The 26,810-nt window shown below is 46.0% G+C and overlaps 1 protein-coding gene across 2 annotated transcripts in view; it reads left to right on the top strand.

Annotated features, from left to right (window-relative positions):
• The window catches only part of RASGRP1 (RAS guanyl releasing protein 1), a 78,700-nt gene that overhangs the window by 38,105 nt on the left and 13,785 nt on the right, over nt 1-26,810 (top strand). For both annotated transcript variants that reach the window (XM_032417017.1, XM_032417016.1), the window contains exons 3-11: nt 7,280-7,385; nt 13,080-13,142; nt 13,979-14,110; nt 16,073-16,226; nt 19,345-19,518; nt 20,648-20,764; nt 22,996-23,271; nt 24,610-24,690; nt 25,991-26,095. In XM_032417017.1, the coding sequence (XP_032272908.1) occupies nt 7,280-7,385; nt 13,080-13,142; nt 13,979-14,110; nt 16,073-16,226; nt 19,345-19,518; nt 20,648-20,764; nt 22,996-23,271; nt 24,610-24,690; nt 25,991-26,095 (1,208 nt within the window). The remainder of the gene's footprint in view (nt 1-7,279; nt 7,386-13,079; nt 13,143-13,978; nt 14,111-16,072; nt 16,227-19,344; nt 19,519-20,647; nt 20,765-22,995; nt 23,272-24,609; nt 24,691-25,990; nt 26,096-26,810) is intronic.

Below are 26,810 nucleotides of genomic sequence, written 5' to 3'. Positions count from 1 at the left end.
TCTCCAAGTGCTGGGTCACTTCTCCACAGATGCCAAGATGCTTCCTAAACCTTCATGACTAGATAGGGTCTCTCCCTCCTCTGAACTTTGCCATCCTTCTGTGTGCTCACTCTTAACATTTACTGCCTAATAGTATTATGTGTCTTGGGTGTGTGTCTTATTCCCTAAGTAAATTGTGGGCTCCTTAATGACAAGGGGTTTCCTTAGAGCTCCTCAGCTCTCCTTTGGGACCTAAGACAGTGCCTCGCACAGAGTAGGTAATGACCAGTATAGGTTAATTGCATCAAAAAATGTTTTTAGTTGAAGTGGAATGAAAAGTCACTACATAGAATAGTTAGGGAGCCATATCCTTTCCCTGGAAAGGTACAAGTCGATGCTAGATAGTCACCTACTGTGATGCTTTCATGAGCTAGAAGGTTGAGGTAGAAAATGTCAAAAGTCTTTTCATCCCAAGATTTTGTGATTCCATAAAGTGTAGCTATTGCCGCCACTGAGCCTAATGTTGGAAAATGGTGGGTTTTTGTGTTTTGTTTTGTTTTGTTTTGTTTTGTTTTTGGTTCAGAGACAAATGACTATCTAGAAGCCACGTGGCTTTTATTTTTGCTTTGTGGACCAAATGGTCCACAGGTTGGATGGGTCCTTAGCTAATATACTTCCCTAGCAGCATACATTACTCCCCAGGTCTAGTGATAGAGTATAGAAGATTGACATTTTGTACCCCGCTGCTGAGGTTTCAACCCTTTAAAGAAGTCTCCCCTAAAGTGTGAGAAGCAGATGGTACTGAGAAAATGTGCACATTTTATTATGCATTGCACATTTTACTTATTAGAATTTTTAGTATGACACCCTGCATTTTGAAAAGCCTAAAGAGGCAAACAAAATGAAATTATTCATTGAAATATTTAAATCAGCTTACAGCAATTATATCAAAATATCAAAATTAAATCCTGCAGTCTGGAAGGTAAATTCCCCTTGACCACCCACTTAGAAACCTGACTTTCAAAGGGAGGCTCTTCCTCTCAAAAAAGAAGTGCTTGTTCCATGAGATGAAGTCAGGAAGGGAAGGTACCCTTGATGAGGTCCCATGGAGGCTGACCATCGCCCGGGGGACAGATGGTGGCAGGAACGAGGGCAAGTGAACATGCAGACTTCCTCCTGGTGGAAAAGGAGAGTCAGGAAGGGAGTTCTGGGTGTGGGTGCCTCACCCCATTCCTGCCTCCCTTTGCTGAGTGAATCACCCCCCTCCCCGGCCTTACCATTTGCTGGCCCTCACTCCCACAGAGAGCATGTGAGGATTACCACGCCACAGTGGGGGAACATCATGGAGCTCTGGAAGAGGGGGTGCATGGTAAAAGCGGAGAGCAAATATGGTTCTGCATCTTAGGCACAACACCCTTCTTATCTTAAGGGCAACTTTAATGATCAGTATCAATCAGCCAAGGCATACACGAGATTTTCAGAAACCATCAAGAGTACAAAAGCTCTCCTCCCAAATGTGCATTGCTTCCAACCCAGTAGCCCAGCAGCATCTCTTAGACTCAGCCCTGAGCACTGGAAGAGATCTTAAAGCTGATCTCCTTCAGCCCCCATTTAACACTTGAATTCCCTATCCTGGCCGATGGCCATGTGGCAGGTGGCTGAGTATAGTGGAGAGAGCTGGAGTTCTGGAATCAGGCAGACCTGGAGCCAGATCCAGATCCTAGCTCTTTGTCTCTTTGACCTAGAACAAATTACCTCATCTTTCTATGCTTTGATTTCCTCAGCTATAAGTTTTGAGCAACACCAACATTGCTGAATTATTTTAAGAATGAGAAGTAACATCATTAAGGTTCTTAGCACAGCCCCAGGGATTAGTAGGGCTTCAGTGAATAACAGCAGCTCTGCCCCTCACAGGTGTGAACTAAGTATCGCTCGGCAGCCTCCTCGTGAGTATCTCTGTGATGGGAGTCCTTCCATTGTTGGGCAGTCTTAGTGGTTAGAAGTTTCTGCCCCATGTGGTGCTCAGTTCTCTTTCCTTCTCAGCGTCCCTGGTTCTGCCTTTTGTGGCCCCACAGAACAAATCCTCTCCCACAGATAGTACTCCAGGTATGTGAAGACAGTTCTAATAGCTCTCCTTAGTTTACTCTGTGGTAAACCTATTTAGTTCCTCAAATCCTTCCATATGTCACTCTGTTTTGATCTCATCCAGGACACTTCTAAGCCCCTTTCCCTAATATATGAGCATCATCCATGGAAAGATGCTAGGCAGCCACAAAGAACAGTGGAGATAGCAAGGCTGCCCATCCTAAAGAAGCCTGTCAACTGTGTCCATAGCTCCTGTGAATATGCACCTGGGTGGCTCAGTCGGTTAAGTGTCTGCCTTTGGCTCAGGTCATGATCCCGGAGTCCCCAGATTGAGCCCCACATCAGGGTCCTTGCTCAGCGGGGAGTCTGCTTCTCCCTCTGCCCCCTTATCCCTTCACCCCCTCACTCCGCTCTCCTTGTACTCTCTGTCTCTCTCAAATAAATAAATAAAATATTTAAGAAAAAATGAAGTTAGCCCCCTCATACTTGTGGTAGATTTGATTACGTTGTTACACACACACCCCCCACACATGTTTCACCTTCTGTGTGTCAGTGATATTCTTCATGTAACTTTAAAGTTCCCACTCTTTCGCTGGAGATTCAGCAGCGTGACTTGCTTTGGCCAGCAGAACGAGGTGGAAGTGAAAGCATGTCACTTCCAAGCCTAGGCTTAAGAGGCCTTCAGTATTTCCAGTAGTCCTTTGGCGCCCTGTGGTCACCATGAAAGAACATACCTCACTAGCCAGCTGGTCCAGGGCGGCCGGGGGGGCCTGTGGAACAGAGGCCCCCAGCAAAGCCCAGCCTTTCTGAGCTCACCCGCCAACCAGTTCACAGACACTTGAGAAGAAATAATTGAGTGCTGTTTTAAGTCACCGAGTCTTGGGGTGGTTTGTTATGTGGAATTTTCGTGGCAAGAGATCACTATTACAGAGATCGGGCCAGAAAACAGAGAGAGCGCAACACTAACCGGTTCCAGGCGATCGGCACCAACACCTGCGCAGTGAGCATTTTCCCCACAAGTTAGATGCATAACGAATCAGGTGAAAAACAATTTGGCCATAAAAGATAAAAATCACAAAAAAAGAGGGATATTCATTTAAAAGGACATGAGAAAACATGAAAACTGAATCACAAAATTAAAAAGACTTTATTGCAAAATAGAAAATCTTTGAGTACCTTTAAAATGTGCAGTGGCAGTCCTGTGCAAATAACTGGCTTTTGTGTGTGAGAGCTCAATACAGTCTTCAAAGTCTTTCGTACTATTACACATTTTTTTTTTTGCTTATGGATTTGTCTCCTCGCTAAAATTTCCTCCTTCATGAAGAGAGGTATCCGTTTCCAAGTACTAAGATGCGTATTTGTACATGAGCTCTGTATCACATTGTGAAGCCCTTCTCCACGGCTGTTTGTTCTTGGCATATTGTCCCGCGTCCACTGACGGACATTCCAAGTTCTGTGGGAAACTTGGGTTCAAAACTCGGTGCCACCGTATAGACCATTGTGAGGGCTGAGCTTCATCTCCTATAAAAATGAGAGTACGGCATCATGGGAACATGAAGCCAAACTGTCAACCAGGTACTTTTTATCTTTTACAGCAAAATTGCCTTACAGTCTGTTAGTTATGTGGTGAAAAAGCTTGTGGCAAAGATGCTTATGGTGAAAATACCCAACATGATACTGACCCTGCCTCAATAAGTTGAGAAGAATTCATGAAAGATTAACAAAACTAGGGTGCCTGGGTGGCTTAGTTAAGCATCTGCCTTTGGCTCAGGTCATGATCTCAAGGTCCTGGTATCGAGTCCGGCATCGGGCTCTCTGCTCAGTGGGGAGTCTGCTTCTCCCTCTCCCTCTGCCCCTCCTCCACAGCTCATTCTGTCTCTCTCTCTCTCTCAAATAAATAAATTTTTAAAAATCTTGAAAAAAAAAAAGATTAACAAAACTATATAATGAGCCTAACTGAATACTTCATAAAAATGATTTGTCAAGTTGTAACCTTAAGTTTTTTTGGTAAACTTTGGCCAAGAAGAAAACAAGTATTTCATCAGTGAAATATGTAATGACAAAAGGAAGCTCAATATCCAAAGACATGAGAAAAGTTAAGGGGTGTCCTATTTGATAGAGTTCACTCACTTACTCAACAAATGTTTAAGGAATACCTTATCCTCACTGTATCCTCACTGTTCTAGGCCCTGGAAATAAGGTTGTGGGAGAAACAGACAGGGCTGAGGTCTCACAAAGCTTATATTCTAGGGGAGACTCAGAAAATAAAAAAAACAATAATTCTAATCATGGAAAGTGCTACGGAGAATCTCAGGCAGGGTAATGGCTACCTCAGGTAGTTTAAGGAAGATCTCTCTGAGGATGTGACATTGAAACTGAGACCAAATGACATGACTAGGCCAAGGGAAGAAAGGCCACATTGCAGGAAATATCAAATGCGAAGTCTATGAGTTAGGAATAAACTTGGAGGGTCTGAGGTATAAATAGAAGTATGGACAGGAGTGATATGGTATGAAATGAAGTGGGAGATATTAGAAGGGGCTAGATGGAGCTCCACTGGCCACAGCAAGGATTTTGTGTTTTATTACAAGTGGAGTGGAATCCATTAAAGGGTACGAAGCACGTGACCTGATTTATGGGCTCCCTCCTGGCTTCTGTATGGAGAATGGACAAGAGAGGAAGCAGGGGGTCATTTGGGTTTGTGCATCATGGTGCTGGTTACAAGTGGTCTCTGTAATGGCCAGGATGGAGAGAAATGAACTGGTCTGAGGTACATTTTGAAAGTAGAATCAAGACCTGCTGATGGATTGGATGTGAGGGAAAGTGAGAAATTAAGGATGACTCCTAGGTTTTCTGTTTGGGTAACTGAGGATGGTTGGTGGTACCATTTCCTGAGATGAGGAAGAATGGAGGAGGACTGGACTAGGGGGGAGAGAGAGAGGTCAGGAGTTTGGGTGGGATGAGTTAGTTAAGTTTGAAATTAGACCCCTGTGTTGCTTTGCCAAGGAGGATGTTGGACATGTTAATTTGGTACTCAGGCTAAAGATATCAGTTGGACAGTCATCAGCAAATAGATGGTGTTTTCGCCAAAGGACTAGATGAGTTCACCCCAGAAAAAAAGTTAAAATTTTTAATTTAAAATTTAAGAAGTTTCAAATTTTTAAAATTGTTTTTAAAAAGAAGTGGGAGGACTAAGCCACAGAGCATGGTGACATTTAAATGCTCAGCAGAGGAAGAGGAGACAGAAGAAGAGTGTGAGAGAGAAGCTGAGACAGTGTGATGTTATGGAAGCCAAGAGAAGAAAGTGTTCCAGGAAAGAGTGTTGTCAACTTGGGTTGGGTTGGGTTGAATGCAACCTGAATCACGAAGTCAGACGAAGCCAGCGAAACAAACTATTGGATTTGGCAATGTGGAGCTGGTTGGTGACCTTGAAAATAAACTATTCAGTGGGATAGCAGAGATAGAAGTCAAAATGGAATGGTTGAAAATGGAATGGGAGGTGGGAAATTGATGAGAGTGAGGATCTGCTAAAAACGGGAACAGAGAAATGGAGAAGTCCTAGAGCTGGTGAGAGCCCAAGGCTTTGTTACATTGTATTTAAGTGCCATGGGTAAGGAAAGCAGGAGAGAGAGAGAGGGAAGTGGGTGATGCAGGAGAGAATGTGGACAGAGGCAGGATCGGCATCCTTGGGAAAGGAGGAGACTGTGCACCCAGTGGAAGCCATGGCCTCTTCAGAAAGGCCTCCCAGGGAAACAGGGGAGGGCAGGCAGGGGGAGGAACAGCACACGCAGAAATCTGTGGATTTGGTGAGGGAAAGGTGAGTGATCCGGGCCATTGAAGTACAGTTTCGCAATGAACTGTGACTTTAGGTCATCGTCTGAGGGTGATCCAGAACTTCCAAATCTAGAACCCAAATGCACGGTGCCCTTCATTTACCGTTTGGTGCACTTGGAAAGAGTGAAAATGACAACCTCGCTTGTACAACGTGTTTTAAAGAGCTTCGAAGTGCTGCGGCAAGTCATGTCCCTTCTTTCCTTTGATACTTTGCCCTGAATCATCCAAGTTCCCATCAGAGAACAGAATTCACATGGCTTGTTTAAATGAGAGCACTGCAGCGAAGGTAGTACTTACAGAGATGAGGGTGGAATTAAGAGATGCTGCACCCAGACGGGCAACAACCAGAAGTCATTGCCCTTCCCCCCACCCAGGGGCCAGGGGTCAATGGAGATCAGTAGTGTTAGATCTCAGTAAGAGCTGGAGTCAGGAAGGACAGACCAGCCAGTGTGATCGTTCACTGAAGAGACCTAGAGCTGCTATCAGGAAGTGGCGCCAAAGCCTCCGTGATGCTTCCCCATAGCTGAACCCACCTGGAAGCTGGCTGGCAAGGGTTAATCCACGGTGAAGGACGGGGAATAGATCTGGCCCCAAATAACCAACATAGCCCCTAACACTTCATGCCATAAGTGTTGACAAGATTTTGGAAACCACTCCAGAGGGAATATTTATACCCGCTGCCTGTGTATAGAATGCATCTGTTTGGTACCTGCTGGGTTTGGAAAACCTCGTTAACCATGATCTTTGAAATGAACCATCAGGGATACTTCGTGGATACCACCATCTCCAAATGCCATGTTTGCCTATAGTCTTCCTCCTTTATTTTCATCCAGAGGCATTTTGCCCATAAACCTAGGCAAACTTCTATTTCAGGGCCCCTCGCTGGCAGGAATCCCTTCCAAGGCCATGAGAGAGCCCTAGAAATGTATTCCTATGATCACATGTTCTTGTAAATTTTTCAAAAGTAGGATATTTAACTGTAATCTCTTAAGACTATATATTTTTCACTCTGACCCTAGAAAGGACCCCACCCCCCCATTATATGCACTTTGGGCCCCATAAAACTTGGATCTGTTTCTGCTTTCAACAGAAACTTGAGTGTATGATGCAAGTTTCATTCCTTTCCCAAGATTTTACTATCTTTCAGGTGGGGTGGTTAATGAACATCAAAATGGACATTTTGGGAAGGGAGAATGCAGCAGGAGGGTAAGAAGCAAAGAAGGGAGGGGTGTGTGGTGCTCAAGGCAGGGGGAGAAAAGCACTGTGTGAAGCCACTCTGGCCGTCCACCACCTTCGGGTAATGGAGGGTTGTCAGGTGTCCCAGCAGGGGACTCCTTTCTCTCAGGGGGCCTTGCTCAGATGCTGCTTTTTGTGTTTTCAGATGCAGATGGAAACCTGTGTCGAAGTAACCAACTGTTGCAAGTCATGCTGACCATGCACCGAATTATCATTTCCTCTGCTGAGCTGCTCCAAAAAGTTATCACCCTATATCCTTGAGCACAGTGACTACCCATCCCCCAATGGGATTCATTCAGAAGTATCTTGAAATTTGAAATTTGCTTTCATTGTGATTGGTTTGGAATAACTCTGAGTGGTAAATGGGTTCAAAAATGTCCTTTTGGGGGTGTGGGGGTGGTGCGTGGTGTCAATGTGTGTGTCTGTGAGCACATGGGCACACGGATGTGTCACCGCGGTTGGGCAGGGCAATATTTTCAAAGCTGATTGCTCAGGCAAATCGTCAAAGAAATCATGGGTCTTCAGTATGTCTGGCGAGTAAAAATCCCTTTCCTGTAGGTTAGTCAAAATTCGTTTTCGTCCTGTGCAGATGGACAAGGGTGCAGTCACGACTCCAATGACAAACTGGCTCTCCTGTCCCATTCTCCCCCTTTCCCCAGGCTCTGAAGAAAGCTTCGTGACACCACAATATCTGCAGAGTCCACTTTCGTGCTTCAGGCAGAGGCGCTGGCTATGGGCCAAGCAAACCCTGCTGGATTTTAACCTTCTTATGGGGTGTGAATTGAGTAGGGTGGAGAAGGAGCCTGCCCTCTGCCTCTCGCTGGGGACACTGGAAGCCGTGGCCCCATGAGAAAGGACTGTAGGTGGGAGGAGCCCGTGGAGCACCTGCAGCCGGGGTCCTTGGCAGTGAGTCATGACTGGTGGCTCTTCTCATCCTATACCCCCTCCCCTGGCCCCTTCTTTTTCACCTTATGGCATACAAAAAAATAAAAGCCACCAGAAGAGACTGAATCTCTTCTCTAAACCTACTTAGAAATCTTTACTTCTCATATCAAAGGATTCCAAGGGCGGAGCGTTGGCAGAGGTCTATATAATAAGAGCTGCAGGTAATAAGTGGGTGTCTGGTCTGCAGAGAATTTTTAAATCATTGTAAAGCTGATTCAGAGTCGGTCGACTTTTTACTAACTCCATGTACCAGCAGTTCTAAGCAGTGTCAGTAGTTAAAACCTTCTCAGTGAGAAACGTGTTGCTCTAAGGACTAAATGGTGCCCCCTGGCTGCCCCTGCGTACGCAGCCCCCTCTCCCTGCTCACTCCCCCCACCCACAGGCTGACCCCTCACATGTCCCCTCTCCTCCACTTTCACCTCTGCCCCTTCAGTGACACCTGCCCTTCAGCCTAAAACACATTCAAGTCTCCCCAACCTAAAAATGAACTCTCCACCCTGCCTTCCCTCCACTGTTAGAAATTTGATGCACAAACCTCCTAAAATAGTCTGCACTCACTATCTCCCATCTCTTGACTCCCACTCACTCCTTCACTCAGCTGGGGCCCCCACCCCGGCCCTCAGACTTTCCTCTCGTGTCACCACTGGCCTTCTGGTGGCTCAGCCCCTTGGCTCTTTTCTGTCCCTGCTTACTCTGAGCTTTATGGACACCCCCCGCCTCTCCAGACCCTCTCCCTCCTGATCCTCCATCTGGCTTCTCATCTAGCCCCTTCTCCGAGCACCTCTCAAAGGGGGGGACAGCGTCCTGGTGTCCTTCTCACTCTGCCTCCTTCCCTGGGTGATTTCCCTCCAGGATTTCCACCTCTATCCCTCTGTGCTGTGGACTTTCAAGTTCGTATTTCTTTTTTTTTTTTTTTTTTTTAATTAAGTTCAATTAGCCAACATATAGTACATCATTAGTTTTTGGTGTCGTGTTCAGCGATTCATTAGTTGTGTATAGCACCCAGTGCTCATCACAACACGTGCCCTCCTTAATGCCCATCGCCTGGTTACCCCACCCCCCACCCCCTCCCTTCTGCAGCCCTCAGTTTGTTTCAAGTCTGTATTTCTTTAACCCAGACCGTTTTGTAAAAAATATTTGGACTAGTTTGTGCTGCAGACACTTCCATCTTAATATGCTCAAAACTTAATTCATTTTCTCACCACCTTCATCCCCAGTTACTACCCATTAATTCTGCTGTGACACCTGCATTTTCATTTTCACTTTCAGTTTGTGGTGTCCTTGCCCATCCACTTAGCCAAACCAGAAACCTCAGAGGTGCCCTTGACTCCTCCCTGCCTTTCACCTCCTACGGAGTCCATTACTCAATCCCAGGGCTTCTACTTCAGAAATGACTCTTAGCTGCTTTCTTCTCTCCATCCCCCTGCCACGGCCTTAGTGTGGGCTTCCATCTTCTCTCCTAGGCCCCTCTCTGTCCCGGACTGCTGTCCTCACCAGCATGCTGCTAGCACCCCCCACCCCCCAATCATTAGCCACCTCTGAAGTTACTTTCCAGAGAAGCAGATCGCAAAGGCCATTGCTTCAGAGCCTCGGCAGACTGCAGGGTAATGCCCAACTCCTCGGCTGCCAGGCCACGGCGTCCACGGTCTGACCCCCCAGTGTCCTTTCTACTCCCCCCTGCAGCTCTCCCAGAAGCCCTGTCTCCCCCACACCCAACTTCCCCATGCACCAGCTGGACCGGGTCCTCTTACAATTCCTGTGCCTGGATCGCCTCTTCCTCCCTCATTGCCTAGCAGACTCCTTCAAGACCCCTCTGTGAAGTCTTTCCTGTCGTTTTCAGCCTTCCACACGCCCCTCCCTTTTAAAAACACATCTAGTGTGCTTAGACAGTGCTTTGAAAATCTAATTCCTGTGACTTTAGTTTTGTATTGCTTAAGTGTCTCTCACATCTCTGGTCTGGATGTAATCTGCTTTGAAAAGCTTTTCATCTATGATTGCAGAAAGTGCCAAGTATTTTTACTCTGTTAGCTAAATAAATTGATCTACCCAGACTTCAGTCTGTAAGTTTTGCAGTGTGCTACATACGTGCTCTGGTCTCTATAGATGACTATTTCAAGTACACTGCAGAAACTTTGTGTCTAGCTGCGTAGTTTGATTTGTGTTAGTAACGTAGAAAGTTACAAAGGTACTAAAAATTAATTATAAGTTACCTTAAGAAAAAAATATAAATATATTTTTAACCTAGATTTAAAAATGTATATGCTGTAACTTACCCGTGTATGTGTCTCCCCCACTAGTCTGTGTCCGTCAGCATCAGGAACCAAGGCTTATTTTATCTTCGTTTCTCTAGAACTTACCTCAGGGGCCATCTCATGATAGTACATAACAAATGTTGCCTGACTATGGGTGCAAAACACTGGACACTTTTAGGTGAGAAATTCAGGCTTTGGTCTGGGGCAGGGGACGAGATTCTAAGAAGGGAACATGAAGTAAAGACTGCCTGTCACTGAAGCCCAGGTTAAACACTGACAGCAGAACGATTTTTTCTTCACGTTTAGTGTCTCTTGTTTTCTGACTTGGAAGTAATAAAATTATTAGTTACGTAAGCTCACGGTTTCCTTGATGCTTCCTGGTTTTTCATCGTTAAAAAAGATTTTAAAACACGCTCTGAATGGCTCAAGTGCCTGAAAAGTACAGTCAGAATACCGGCTGTGAAGAGAAGGAAGATGTGTGGAGCCTGAAGCTTCCAGCAAACAGTGACCTGAACCCCTCCGAGGCAGATGCTGGAGCCTCTGGTACTGCACGTGCCGGGCGCTTGCTTCAGTGCCCCACGTGAAAAAGCAGGTGCCCTGCCTCACTCCAGGGCTGCCTCTGCTGTGGCTTAGGGGCTCTGTTGAGGGGGAGGCTGTGTCCTCCTGCCCGGCGTCCTGCCTGGCCCTGTGCACGGAGAGCTGGCGTGCACACCGACCAATTCACTCAGGTCCTGCCCACATGCTGGGCCACTGGCCACCGCGCACCACAGGGATGGACATTGGAAGGGCCAAGGGATGGGCAGGGAGTGACCAGATGAAAGCTCCGCAGTAAAAGGCACCGTGTTGATTTACAGATCTACTTAGCTGGTTTTAAAAGAGAAGTACGTTTTCCGTCCCTTCCTCATTAAAAAGGAAGAATAAAAATTTCAGCAAGTGCATCAAATAATAAAAATACAGAATCTGGGCCATATTTATCTAGAATGTGCCTTGTGCTTAAAGCTCTTTGCATTGAAGGCAGGCATTTCCTCAGCGATATGGCCTAAAGACGCGTAAAGTCCTTGTTTTCACTCTTACCTTTTATGCCCAAAGAAAGGCAGGCATCAGACAGAGCCTTTTAGTTCATCAGGTTTGCCAGTTGCCTAGACTTATTTTTATTTTCTGTGTTGCTGTGCATGTGTGTTTTTGTGTTTTGTTTTTGTTTTGGTGCTTTTGAGGACAGATATTATAGGCAGTAAGTCTATCAAAATTTACTTTTTTAAGTGATTTTATTAAAAGTACCAATTTTACAGCCATAGCTCTTCTTTAGGGCTTCAAGTTTAGTTTGCAAATATGATTCTTTCTGTAAGTCTAGCATGTTTCACCAAGCGTTTTTAAGGGACCTTGAAAAATGTTTGGTTAATTTGAATAATGCTCATTAACTAAATACTTCCGATGATTGTAAACTACAGTTATGAATTTTACATTTTGAATGATTTTTAAATACTTCAGCTGCCTTCCTGAATTCTAAATAGTTTTTATAACTATTAAAGTTATAAACAGTTAACATCATTTTAGAAGTTCCAAAGCCATGATTAAACTTAATAAAATTTCAATTTAAAACCACAAGTGCTTTAGCACTTAATTATAAAGGGAAGTTTCGAGGCTATCATGCCAATATGCTCTTAAACATTACAGGGATATAAAATCCCCAAATGCTCAGATTCCTTCCTAATCAAAAGCACTGATCCTAAGATGTAGACTTTCACTTTGCTCTGTTTACCTCTACATTTTCTGGGATTTAAGATACACATGCACACTGAAGGAAAACCACTCCCACCCAGTTACTTGGGCTTTCTGCCAGCTTACTCACTGGACTCCTGGCAGGGGCCCTGCAGGAAGTCACTGAACCCCGTACCGAAGTTATGACAGCACAGTGTTTAGAAGGGACGGAGGGTACAGCCTGGCAGGGCCCATGGTGCACGTAGCCTGATTCCTCAGTCTGGTGACCAGAAATGGTAGACCCACCCAGGGTACCAGTGGATTGGATTTTGCATTTCTTTGGCTTGTAAAATAAATGAAATATTCTCTCCACAGATCTCTAAAGAGGTCAACGTAATGGGATCTTACTATTCTCTCATATTCTTAGGATGGCACCATTCTCATGGAATATTCCGAGTGCCATCTCTGATTGTATTTTGGATTAATCACATGGCTTTGTCTGACTTGCCATCACGACTTCCAAGGTCCATCTGCTTACCTCCTGCAGGCATATATTATCATTTTTCACATTACTGCCCTTAATTATCATGACAGTATATCTGAATATTCATTCATTCTCCCCCTCCTCATTTACTGCACAAATTGTTTATCCATTCCTCGAAACACTTTAAGAGAAGGGGCTCCTCAAAGTTGTTTCAGTGGGACTCCACATCTCTTGGGCATGGGTAGGAGGTCATGTGCCCCTTTTGCCAATCAGATAGGCTGCTTATGCCAGGACCTTCCCACACTGTTGGCTTCCTGCTTCCCCTTCTGCAAGGGAGATGTTGGGACCTCCTTCCATAAGGAGGTGTGGGCTCCACAGAAAGTCCCCATCATCACCCTTCTAGATGCTAATACGCACACAACTGCACACATCAAGTTGGTTTTTGTCCTATGGCCAAAAAAATAAGAAAATATGGGGGGGGGGGTGTTTTAGCAAATACTTCCAAAGATGAGAAGTTGTTTGGTTTCTATGACAGAGGCTTCTATTTCCCTTAACCACAGCCCTACCTATAAGGACGCCTTGGCAAAGAACTCACCAGGGCTTTGTCTGAAGATCTGCTATTTTGTAAGGTAACGTTTCTACGTGTAGTTGGGACTTGTGGAGTGGGGTGAAATGAAAGGCTGAAGCAAGGGATTCTAGTTCTTTCCTCATGCTCCCTACCTTTCCCGTCCTGTCTATAGAACACCTCTGGACAGACTGGAAAGGGAATTGTTAAAGTAATATAGCTCATATTAGAGCATTTTGGAAAGTACAGTAAAGAGTATAACTATAGTAATAATTACTCATATCCCACTACCTATTTTGGAATATTTCCTTTGTCATTTTTCTAAGCAGTTCTTTTTTAACATAATTGAGGTCAAAATACATTTTTGTATCCTTTATTTCTCACTTAATTTTATATCCTAGAAATGTTCTTTAGTCATTAAAAACTTTTTTGTGGACATTATTTTTCATGGTCCTGTATTTGTAAGATATGAGAAAGTGTAATTTACATATGCACTACCCCATCTTTGCACTTTTGGTTTGTCTGTAACCGTATTCCTTATAATTATCTCTGATACACCTGATTGTGCCTAAATCTTTGCTGTCGCTTTTTCTGTTGTGCTGTGCCTATCCTGTCAAAGCATGTGGTGTGTGGAGGGGCAGAGGACTGTCAGCAGGTGGCTTTCTTTCCATCCCCCACACCATCACCCCACCCCATATATATATATTCTATATATATATAGAATTCTATATATATTCTATATATAGAATATATATTCTGTATTCCCAGGCACGCAGAAGAACAAAGCAGCTTCTGTCTTTTTTTGATTCCTCTTCATGGGAAGAACCCACCAAAAAGCATGAGTCCTTGGCTTCAGTTTTGGATTGTTGTTTGTTTTGTTTTTTAACTCCCACCTCGTAGGTACTGGATAACAGAATTCTGGATCATGTTTAAAATGGATGCCAGCTTGACAAACACTATGGAGGAGTTTCAGGAGCTGGTGAAGGCTAGTGGTGAGGAGTTACACTGCCACCTGATCGACACAACTCAAATGTGAGTGTCAATGTTTTGACTAATCTTTCCAAACCACCTCCCTCCTGGGCTGCTCAGCCAGGCCTCTGACCCCCTGCTGGGACGGCTGGATTCCCCACTCCCGGAAGCCCCTCAGGCAGGCTCAAATTGTAGCCCCAGACTGAAAAGACTGACGTTTAGCAGAAAAGCAGAGAAGCCCCACTGGTGATAAAGCTGTGAGTGACTAATGTCAAAGAGCAAGGGGAAAAAAAAAGTCCCAGTGAAGAAGAAACCAGGTAGCGAGATAGTGACTACAATGAATCCAGATGATGAGAAACTGGAAGTACGGCCACTAGATGCTTCCTCAGCAGCCACAGTCTCGGGGGAGGGACTGCTGAGAAATGGATTGAGCGGAGGGTTTCTAACTTATATGGATGTCTACAAGAGACGCCTAGACTTGGAGAGATGGGAAGGCTCTCAGGAAAAGTTCACATTATTCCATATGAGAAAGTGTAATTTACAGATGCACTACCCCATCTTTGGACATTTGGTTTGTCTGTAACCGTATTCCTTATAATTATCTCTGATACACATGTCTATGACATTGTCTATGACATTGGCCCACTCTGGAAGAATGAGGGCCTTTCCTAGTTTTGGGAGAACCATGCACACACACACACACACACACTCACAGTGTTCGCAACATGGCCACTTTATTTTGGAATAATAGAAATCCCTAGGATATAGCGTTCTAGGACCGAAGCATATTCTAGGGATCGTTCCATGCAACATCCTGGGAACCCGAGGCTTGGCAAGGTTGGCTGGGGTCACACAATTAGTAGCAGAGGGAAGCTGGGCTCGGACCGCCCTCCGCGCACTGAGCCACAGCCCCACAGAAATGACCTCAGGATCACATTACATCATCCTGGATATCGTTCTGCAGATGCCGGTTTGGATTCTCTGTACTTCTCTGCTTAGAATCTACAACTTGAAAGATAAGAGAAAATTTCAAAGTAACAGTGTTCTCATTTAAAAGATGTAGAACCTGGGGCACAGGGCAGTTCTCAGACCCCAATCTCCTTGTCCCAGCGTGTCCCTCGCTGACTGACCTCTCCTGAGATTTCCCACAGTACATTCTTTAGGAAGGAGCCAGTGGGATATTGCCTGAGCAGGTATACTTAAGAAACAGTGAGTTAAGCTTCCCTTTGGCATCTCACTTTATAACACGTTCACTGGCCAACAGGGCTCCAGAATCTGTAGGCTTTCCCAAACTCACTTGACCGCAGAATCCTTTGTCAAGGGACAAGGTTCCCATCAATACCAGTTTGGGAAACAGATCTGCACCCTGCTGCCTCTCAAAATGGCTGCTTCCTTAGTGAAGGAAATTGAAACTAAGGATCAATTCTAGGAAAACTAATGGATCAATTCTAAGAAAATGTGGGGGTGGAGGGCACTCTAGGGTTAGCTAGGCTTCCTTGGTCATTTCCGTGGCTGGGAATGTTTGAGGAGAATGCCCCAAGTCTGCCCGGAGTGACCACATGTTCCTGCATGATTCCCCGCAGTGTGGCTTCTCAGTCTGTGGAATGCTGCCTTACTAAAACCTTGAGGTAGCATCCCCATCACCCTCCGACACGCAGAAGGCATGGAGAGAGCAGAGATGCCAGGGGCTAGACAGAGGAGCAAGGATCAAAGGCCGGGACACTGCGCCCGATGCCTGAGACTTACTTTCCTTCCCACGGCCTTAAAGTAAACACGTCTTACCCAGGTCCCATGACGTGTTCCGAAGGTTCATTGAAAACCAGCAAGGCTTTCCTACTTGGTGCCATAGGGGGGGAAAAAAAAGGGGGGGGGAACCGTTTAACGCTTTGTTTTGGCGGAAGAAAGTTAGCTAATTCATGGTGCTTTGTATATCCTTGTGGGAAATGCGAATGGATTTACTTGAACTAAAAAGTAATTTTGGTTTACTTTTCCTCATCTTCTCCCTTTCATGTTTACCCACAAAAGCAATGCCCGGGACTGGTCCAGGAAACTGACCCAAAGGATAAAATCAAACACCAGCAAGAAACGTAAGGTTTCCCTGCTCTTTGATCACCTGGAGCCCGAGGAGCTGTCGGAGCACCTCACCTACCTGGAGTTCAAGTCCTTCCGGAGGATATCAGTATGTACTTGACGGGCAGGAGAGAAACTTCCCTGGGTTATTTCAGAAAATAAGGCCCGTCTACCTCCTAACCCTGGAGGCCCCCTCAGAGCCGGTGGACTTTCCCGTCAGACTTCGTGTAGTCTAGAAAATGGGTACGCTAGAAATTTCTTTGTAGCTCTGCTCTGCGCCCCTTCTCCCATCCTCCGTGCCACCCCACCACTCACTCAAGTGACAGTACCGTGGGCCCCCGGGCACCCTGCACACAGACACACACGCGTGTACACACAGCATACACACACTCACGCACACACCTCTTACCCCTCATAACCATTAAGCTTCCAGAATTTAAAATTTTCCTAAAAAAAGGAAAAAGAAAACGGGGATATGTCTTCTCAGAGTTTTATTCTGAGATAGGCTTTGAGTGGCTTGGGGAAATCCTAAAATAAAGTTAGGGGCTAATGGTCTAGCCCAGAATATCCCAAAGTTCTTGAAGTAGTGCTGACCAGGCCCAGGAGTCACCCAGGATTCTAGATCTAAACCACGCTGTCCCAAACCTTGCTCCTTAAAACTCTGTATGTGATACCAAAGAACACTGGTTCTATACAAGAGAACTTGTCAACATGTCAGATGCCATCAGACCCCCCCCCCCCCGCCCCGGCCAGTGTGCTTGCTTGCCTGAGAAGTGACACCCTTAGCCCACTCAGTCCCCACCCCTCCCAGAGGTAGTCTTCGGCTTTGCTCTAAAAATAGAGCATACCTAGTTGCTGGATACATTTCTTGGAATGACCGGGGTTCCCCAGATGAGGGGATGGGGGCTGCTCAGAAAGTGGCCTGAACAAGGTCACTCAGCTCATCACAGTCAGAGCCGGGGCTGGAGTCACATGCCTCCTGGTCGCTCAGTTCCAATTTATGGAGGCTGCTTGTGTCTGGAAGAACGACAAACCAAGTTTCAGAGTTTATTTCATCTTTTCTCCCGTGATGTTGATGTCATCCTGTTTTCACACAGCGGTTGAGCCATTCAGCCAGGCTCCCCACCCCTCCCAGCTCCCATGTGGAAACAAGCCTCCAAGCATTAATCCCCACCAGCCCCCCAGGGTCCCCACTAGCACCCCTCCCACAAAACTGCAGGCCCCAATTAGGAAGCTCTGCCTGGGGAGTTTCCATTTGGTAGTGCCTCCCCTGTCCCAGGAAGGACACTGAAAAGGGCCGTTTAGCACTCAGGCAACGTGGGCCCCGGGCGGCTGCAGCAGCCTCCAGGAGGCGGGAGTGAGAATCCCTAGGACTTGGAGCTAGTGCTCCCCCAGCTGGAGGCCGTGCTCCATTTGCAAATGAAAACATCAGTGTGAACTTTCATTGCTTTTAGGTGGCATCCCCTCATAGAAGAGGATTTGTGTGTGGGGGGGCATATTTTCATTTTTCCTACAGAGTTCTAAGCAGTTTTCCCAAATATGTTCCTTCATTGTAGTTGGAGGGAAATTTCTCTCTGCTATGAATGGAGTGGCATTTGATATTTTCTGCTTTTTATAGTACTTACTATTATAGTACTAATTCTAAAAAATAAGTGGATTTGATGTTTTATTTACAGTGGGAGGGGTATATAAATGTATTCACTGGAGTGAGTCACCGGGACTTTCTCTCAGAACCAGTAAGATTGCTTATGTGTCCCTCTTGAGTCGTTTTTGCTCATAGTTTTCCACCCATCAGCAGTCACTGGCTCAACCATGTCACATCTGATTTCAAGGGGGAGTTCGGAAGCAGAGAGCTCGAAATAGCTGGGATACCACACCAAAACCTTCCCCAGGCCCATTGGAGCAGAGTAGAGGGCTCCTCCCTCTTGGTTCTACCACTTGAACAGAGGATCGTCCGGGATAGGGACAAGATGGCTGCATCCTTGCTTAGCCAGTGATCTGCCGAGACAGCTCCACTTTCACAGGAGCCGATCATGGTCAGCCGTGGTCAGTGCCCTTGGCCAGTTGGAAAACTATGGTCACTCCATAATAGCTAACCATGTGGCCTCTGCTCAAGCTGGTGAGTCAGAGGAAATCCAGACAGGTTTGTTGTAGCATGAGGTTAATGATTATCCTGTCAGTACCACCTCCCGTGGGCAGCACTCTGAAAAGTTAAAGTGCTTTCAGACATTGGTGTGTTCGTAACAACTCTGTGACCTAGATAGGGCAGAGTTTATGATCCCACTTTTAAGTTAAAACAGTTGGGGGTGCAGGGGGCGGGGGGAGAGAGAGAGGAGATTTTTGAGAGGATTGTCTGTTTTTCCCCTTAACTTCAGCGATGGAGCTAGAACTAGTACAGATTTTACTCATTGTACGATGGGTTTATTGGGCCATAAACCCATTGTAAGCTGTAAATATCACAAGTTGAAAATGCATTTAACACCTCTAACCTACCAACATCATACATGGCTCAGCCTAGCCTACCTTCAGTGTGCTCAGAACACTTACATTAGCCTACGGTTGGGCAAAATCATCAGTTGCAAAGCCTATTTGTAATAAAAAGCTGAATATCTCCCGTAATTTACTGAATACTGTACTGAAAGTGAAAAACAAACAAAAGTGAAAACTTTACAGGAGTACAGGATGGTTGTAAGCATATCAGTCATCTATCCTTGTGATCATGTTTCTGCCTGGGAGCCGCAACTCGCTGCCCAGCATCACGAGTTTCGCACTGCATATGGCTAGTCTGGGAAAAGTTCCAGATTCAAAATTCAAAGTATGGTTTCTTACGAATGCATATGGCTTTTGCAACATTGTACAATTAAAAAATCCTAAGTGAAACCATTCTAGTCAGGGACTGTCTATACTGAGATTTCTCTTCTATATTGTATTCTTTAGAAGGGACAGTATCATTATCCACTCAGAGTACAGTATTTGGATTAACTAGTGTGTGGACACATCCCCTTGGGCCTAATGACTTTTGATGTAGAGAAACCATGCTTTGGGTAGGATAAGAAAGATTTCCTTCCCACCATTCCCATCAGCCAAGTGGAAGACATACAGGAGGAGGGCCAAGAGCTCCTCTGTCCCATAGCATCAGCTGAACCATCAACAGAGCAGAAGTGATGTGCCTCTCAGATGTCCCAGAGGACCAGAGGGCCAGTCCTGATGGGTTTCTTTTTCCCCAGTTCTCCGATTATCAGAATTACCTTGTGAATAGCTGTGTGAAGGAGAACCCCACCATGGAGCGGTCCATCGCCCTGTGTAACGGCATCTCCCAGTGGGTACAACTGATGGTTCTCAGCCGCCCCACCCCACAGCTCCGGGCAGAAGTCTTCATCAAGTTCATCCAGGTGGCTCAGGTCAGTGACTAGCTTAAGAATTTGACCTGGGCTATGAGGTAAAGTATCCCCTCTTCTCCCCAGCCAGTCTGTCTGTTAGAGCTGCTTCCCCCTCCTGAACCACAGGAGAGTTTGTGTGACGTGAATTGTCCCAGATTTAGATATGGTGACTTTTCTATTTCCTACATAAGGGCAATATGGTGAGGACCATACTGATTATCTCAGGGGTCAGAATACACTTTTAGATCTGTTTAGATCTTTTAAAAATTTTTTACGTATTTATTTATTTTAAAGTAATCTCTACACCCAATATGGGGCTCGAACTCACGACCCCAAGATCAGGAGTCACACACTCTTCTGACTGAGCCAGCCAGGCGCCCCAAGATCTGTTTAGATCTTTTAACAGATTCAGCAGATGCTTTCCAACCTACGTTGTTTCCCCAAATCTGGCCCACATGGCAAAGGAAAGGGCAATTTCCCAGGTTTTACTGGGGCTGGACCTCCTCAGCTGTCTTAGGACTGTGAGCCCTTACTGTGTTGAACGGCTGGCTTTAGTGTTTGAAGGCAGAGTTTAAGCATTTGATGAGCGGAAAGCAGGTGGTAGGAACACGTAATTGCCGTTCGGCAGAGACTCTAGCCGCTCTCCCGGTGACGGTCCGGCACAGCCACTGGCGCGGTTTAAGAGAATAAGACAAAGTCTTTGTCCTTAAAAATAAAAGTGGTTATTTGAAATGAAGGATACAAAATATTATTAGTTCTAGAGGTTCAAGACCAGTGTTTCTCAAAGTTTGGTACATGGCCCACCTGCTCTGATATTAACTGAAGGTTTATCCCTAAGCTCAGCCCCAGATCCCAGGAGTCAGAATAGCTGCTCTTGGATCCAGCAGTCTTTGCATTAAGCAAGTACTTTGGGCGGCTCTTAGAAACCGCTGATGCAGAGGATGGCCTGCCGAACTGGTGCAACAAAGAAGGGAGATAGGACACCTTGCTAGATATGGTCTGAAGTTAAGCCTACAGGGGAAAATGGTCAGAAAAGCACAACACCTGACTGCTAGGCTTCGACCAGTATTAGGAAGACAGGAGGTGCAGAGTGGGGAGGCGCGTAACTGACATGTACATTGACTACTCTCCTCTCTTTTCTATGTCACAGAAACTCCACCAGCTGCAGAACTTCAATACACTGATGGCTGTGATAGGTGGGCTCTGTCACAGCTCAATCTCCAGGCTCAAGGAGACAAGTTCGCACGTCCCACATGAAATCAATAAGGTCAGTGTCCCTGCCTCCTTCCTCCAGGGCCCCTTAGCAGCATTCCCAGGACCAGCATCAACATTCATTGAGAGGCAACCCAGAGAGCATTTCCAAACCATTTCATCCTTTCTCACTTAATTAGGCAAAATACTAGCGAGGCAACCCCCCAGAAAACCCATAGGATGGGACTACCCCAGGTCTGAGTGCCTGGGATTCAGCCTGGCCTCGGTGTCCCCTGCACGCGTCCCTGCGGTCAGTGCAATACCGTGCGCTCTCTCCCGTACTGCCAGTCACGGTCTGTAATGCTGACTCCCTTGCTCCAGCAACTTATTCCAAAATGTTTTCCTAAAAGAGTGGTTCAGTTGACCGTAGTTCAGTGTGTATGTCAAATATGTATAGTGGGTGACACATTAGAAACCTATCTATTCAGATCTCTTGGAGAATGACATTCTGGATAGTTGAATTTTCCCAGAGTTGAAAATGAGCTTCTCAGGTGCCATTTTGTAATAGTGTCTTACTGAGGAATATTTTTCTTAAGTGCCCTATGCACTTTTCTACATTCTTTAGATTTTAGAGAATAGACTTTAGTTCTTCATAACATAGGGCTATTAGGAATACAAACCACTAAGATATACTGAAGATAGAAATGCAGCTGTTTGGTATGGATTAGCTAACAACTGCTCTCTTAGCGTTTCCGCCTCACGTGAGGACCAACCAGCCCTCCCTTACTAACCTCAACCCCCAGCTGCCCCACCTCTGTCCTCCTGAGCTGCATGGAGGCTCTTCTTAGGGAGACATGTCTGTGCCCCATTGTCCTGTTGTTCCCAGCTGTCCAACCTGCTTTTGGGAAGTCTAGGATTCATCATCCCTGCTCTCACCACCCTGAGCTCTGGGGATGCTACCCCACCCCCACCTTCCAGTTCCCTACTAGTTCTGGCGAAACTCAGTGGAACCGTCGAGAAGATTGCCCATGTCTCAGAAGTGACAGAGGGAGACAGTCATGGAGATGAACGTGCTCTCGTGTTGTCTCGCTGACAAGATCGAGCTTGCTCCTCTTCAGCTTGGAGCCCCACAGCAGTGCTTCCATGTCTGCAGCTGCTTGACCCTCAGGGCGGTCTGCACAGCTGATGAGTGAGGCCAGAAGTAAAGCAAGAACCCCTTGCTCCTCTAGTAGTTTATTTCACCTCCCAAGGGAAGCAAAACTATCTCATTTTTGCTGTTAGTCTCTCGTCTTGTGAGCCCCTTCCATACTTCACACTCACGGGCACCATCTGCTGAGAGGTGAGTGAGAAGGAGGCTCTCCTGCCCGCTCATAGTGATTGAGGGAGGCTAACTCCAAGCCTCAAGTCCTTCATTGGAGAGAAATGGTACTTATTAGGCCACAGTTTTATTAAAAGAATTTCCAGCAGCATTTAAAATAGTTATTTTGTGCTGTAACATGATTGGTGGACAGTCTTTGCGTCTGAGGAAGCTGGTCGTCATGCATGGGGACTGGGGTTCTGCGAACTGCTTGCCCACTTGAACCAGGCGTATTTGTAGAGAACCGCAGCTCTGGCCGCTCCCTTTCTGTGCTGGTGAGCAGCCGTGCCCCTTTCAGGGCTGGGGCAGGGCGTGGGTGCTCAGGAAGAGCTTCGTAGGCCTTCTGCCTGATCCTCCTGCATGCCCTCTGCTGGGAATCGGTCTCTGGTGCAGGTTTTCAGTCTGTGAATGCAGGATCACGTGCTTCAGCATCACTGAGATAAGGCCCACAGAGCACAACATAGAGTATGAACATGCTAGAGACCGCTGAAGTCCCACAGCTTCTCCCCGTGTTGGCACCAGTCAGCACTTCAACAGCACACTTCACGTGTGTCTCTGGAAGTGCTCAGATAGTACCAGGGAGGGCAACTGCATGGCTGGGGGACAGAGGGCAGAGGGACACTTACTGTCTATTATATATTCTTGTACCTTTTTAATTTTTATCTCCGGTTTTTACTTTTAAAAAATTAGTATAAAAATGGTAAGACCGCACTTAAAATTTTTCAGTTATGTAGTATAATCAAGTAAAGCATACCTTGTGTTTGTAGATACACACTGACATTTGAAATAAACTGGAGTTTTTTAATTTGGGAGTCACAGTATGCAAATTGTAGATGAATCCCCTCCTGCCCAGTTCGGGATGGGGTGAAATCATGGGAGGGACTGAGAGTATTGCAGATAATACACGCTGCCTGGTGGGTACCTGTAACTGGGTCTCTTCTATTCTGTAGGTTCTGGGTGAGATGACCGAGCTGCTGTCCTCCTGTAGAAACTATGACAACTACCGGCGGGCCTATGGGGAGTGCACCCAATTCAAGATCCCCATTCTGGGGGTGCACCTCAAGGACCTCATCTCCCTGTACGAAGCCATGCCCGACTATCTGGAAGATGGGAAGGTCAATGTCCACAAGCTGCTGGCCCTTTACAATCATATCAATGAACTGGTCCAGCTGCAAGAGGTGGCCCCGCCCTTGGAGGCCAACAAGGACTTGGTGCACCTGCTGACGGTGAGGCTCCCACAGGAGACAGTTACTAAGGACGAGCTGGTGCCACCCACCACTCCCTGCAGCCTAGCAGATACTAGCTCAGTGAATCCTCATAAAAACTCTCGGAAGTAGATACTATGATGATCACCATTTTATGGATAGGGGTACTGAGGCACAAAGGTATAATTGGTCAGGGTACCACACATGATTAAGCAGTAGAAGCTGGATTCAGATCCAGGTGGGGGGACTCCAGAGGCTGTGCTTTTAAACAGTATGCCCTTAGGGCTTCTAGAACTCCTTCCTACCCCTCTACAAAAGCAATTCTAAACTCTCCGGGAGGAGCTGATAGCAAATCAGGATCTAAAGCTTCCTAAGAGAAGGAGACAGTGTATTCTCATTTAAAAAAGGGTAAGGCAATGAGTTAAAAACAAAACCCAACAACAAAATGGAGGCATTCAAGTCAAGAATAGGTGCACACTTGTGGTACAGGAGACCAGGATTGGCACTTTGGGTCCAGAGTGAGATCAGATGAACTCCCTTCCAGACCCACAGTTCTGTAGTTCGCCAGCTGTGTGACTTGGGCATGTAACTGTATCTGTTTTCTTCTCTGGAAATCAGAGATGAGTCTCTGGGATAACTTGCAACTTCTTGCAGTTCTAAAATGAAACAGTTCTTAATCTGCTCTTTTGCAGAATGACATAATTATTACAGCCTCTTCTTCCCTCACATGATTCTGATAGGGCCCCATGGTTCACATCCCAGCCCCTTCGGCAGTTGGCCAGGTGACCAAAGCAGGTCTCGGCCGTAGACATCATCTGTGAAAAGACGTACTGATCTTAACTTTTTTGAATCACAAATCATGTGATGAAAGCTGTGAAAAATATAAAAAATATATAGGAGTTCTGGACCTCTTGAAGCTATCCACAGATTCTAGGTTAAGAACAAGATTATTTCTAAGATCTCTCCCTTCTAGATTTTATGGTTTTAAGATATATGAAACTGATTAACTCTTAATATCATTTAGTAATATCTGTTATCACTTAAACTGAGTTCTGTTGTAGAGAACAAGTGAGGCATGGACCATCTGACCAGATATGGCCTTTTGCCTAAGCTCTAAAGGCTTAGATATTAAATCATATTTTAAAAGAGGACATCTTGACATTTCTTCACAACTTAAAAACACTTTAACAAGAAGGAACTAATGCTTGTCCTATTACAGTAGTAAGTGTTACACCCTCCAAACTTTGTGAATTGTAAAAACAAACCATTAGAATGGCCTAGGAGAGTAGAGAAACACATCAGCCCTGGGAAAGACAAACAGCATCCTAGCAAATAACCGTGTTCTGCTTTGACCTGCAGTTGTCCTTGGATCTCTACTACACTGAAGATGAAATCTACGAGCTTTCCTATGCTCGGGAACCAAGGAACCACAAAGCCCCAGTGAGTTGTTCATATTTTTATGCTAGGATTACTGCATGTAACAGGTACTTTACAAGCTGCTCATCAAGGTCATCGTCTTAAGGAACAAAGTTTTATTCAGTTTAATAAGTATTATGTTTCCACTATGTGCCCAACCTCATGCTAGGAACAGAGCTTCAACATATGTATCATTAGTTCCTGACCATAAAGAGCCTGTAGTCTACTTGAAGGGATGAGACGAATATAGGAACGGTAAATGACTATGTGCCCTAAGCACATCCCAGTGAGTGGTGCAGTCAGTGATTTACCAAGTACAGAAGGGAGAGTTGCAGGCCATAGTGACATCTCCTTCCTATTTATTATAAAGTATCCCCACATCAGCTGTTTCTCTTCTCTGACTTGTTGATAAGCACATGCATCCCAGTTAGAAAAGACTGATCATCCTATATTCATCTGGGTCAAAAAAGCAGTCTGCTGGGGTTTTGACCTCTTGTGCTGAGAAGTCCTCAAAGCAGCACAGTCCCGGTGCTGCCCAATAGGACTCTCACAAGTCATCTGGCCTGCCTCTCTCCTACAGGCAGGTGAAAATTTCAGCCTTCCTTCTGAAGGATCGGTATCTCCCCCTTGCCCTCAGTCTCCTGGGAAGCTTCCCAGCCCCCAAACACGTAGTACTCAATGGGGGGAGGTACCCGCACATAAGTAATCCAACTTCTCTGTTCAGGTGGCTGGATTTCACTGTGTCTACACAGAAGAATCAAGTTTTAGCTCCAACTGTAATGAAAGCTGTTCACTAAAAATACTTGGCAGGTTCCATTTTCAGGGTGTTAGAGGGCATTTCAATGGAAAGGGTACATTCTCCCATTTTTGGAAGAGATTTTCATTTGGGCCAAGTCTCAAATTAGGAATGGATTCCATCTCCGCTTGTCCAAGCCTCAGACTTTTTTCCTTGTGTTGTCCTGCCTATGTTTCAGCTATTTTTCTCATCTATGTCTTTAGGAAGTAGAGAACAGAGAGGAAATTTAAATGAGCCACTGTGCTGATAGCTCTGACAAAAGGTTTAATAATGCAGAGGGAATGGAGAATTTTGAGTTATCTGTAGATGAAGAGAATATGTGTGAGGAGCGCTTTGTCAGCTGTGAAGCACATTTGCATTGGCCAAGATGACAGTTGTAGATTTCAATTCCACGTGGGCTCTCAGCTCCTCGCCCCTGCACAGAGCTGACGGTTGTCCACAGTGTGGCCATCAGGTAGTGGGAAAGGAAGGAGCTGTAGGTTGTACTGCATTCTAGTCATGGGGATTTCTCTGAATATTTCATTTCAGCCACTAACACCTTCAAAACCACCAGTAGTGGTGGACTGGGCCTCTGGAGTATCTCCCAAACCGGACCCAAAGACCATAAGTAAACACGTCCAGAGGATGGTGGATGTAAGTACAGCTGTATTTCAGCAGACAAAAGCAAGGCACAGCCTGGCTTAGCTTTATATGCAGGGGGTGGGGAGGGGGTGCCCACAGTGGCAGAAACACAAAGGTGGGAAACTTGAAACCTGTTCCTAGTGAGCACGGGGAACCACTTCTCATACTGTGCCTGTAGGACAGTTCACAAGTTACATTGCAAACACACTTGGGCCTCATGTTGGGGGAGGTGTGCTCCCTCCTGAAGACCTAGTAGGAGAGCATATATTTAAGGGCTGGCAGTTGATTTGGGAGGCAGAGAGGCATCAGAAAAAAGTTTAGGTAAGGAAAATAAGGAGAATCTCATACTGAAATTTTTGGCCCTCTTGATTCTCTTCACTGTTACTGTGGAGGAGGGATACCTACTTCTGTGTTTCTCATCCAGTGTAGTAATAGAAAAGGGAGAGCCAGCCAGTGACAGAACCATGAGCAGTGGAGGACTAAGGGGGAAGGAGCGCTTCCCGCTGGGCTGTTCGCAGAAGCACTCTAAGAGGGGCAGAGCAGAGGGAGAACAGCCCCTGTGCAAGGAGCGAGGAGCACCCAGTGGCCAGGGAGGTGGCCCCATCGATGTGCTAATGGACCCGCCAGGCCCTGACCCCCTGCAGATGCGGGCCCGGGGCAGCCCTGCCACGTGCCCTGCTGCTTCTCTGTGGCAGCTTCAGGAGCACATTCCCTCGTTCTCTCATTC

This window comes from Phoca vitulina, unplaced genomic scaffold (genome assembly GCF_004348235.1).
Source record: "Phoca vitulina isolate PV1807 unplaced genomic scaffold, GSC_HSeal_1.0 scaffold20, whole genome shotgun sequence".
Classification (NCBI taxonomy): domain Eukaryota; kingdom Metazoa; phylum Chordata; class Mammalia; order Carnivora; family Phocidae; genus Phoca; species Phoca vitulina.
The sequence above is the reverse complement of the archived record's forward strand: the minus strand, read 5'-3'. Positions and strand labels throughout refer to the sequence as shown.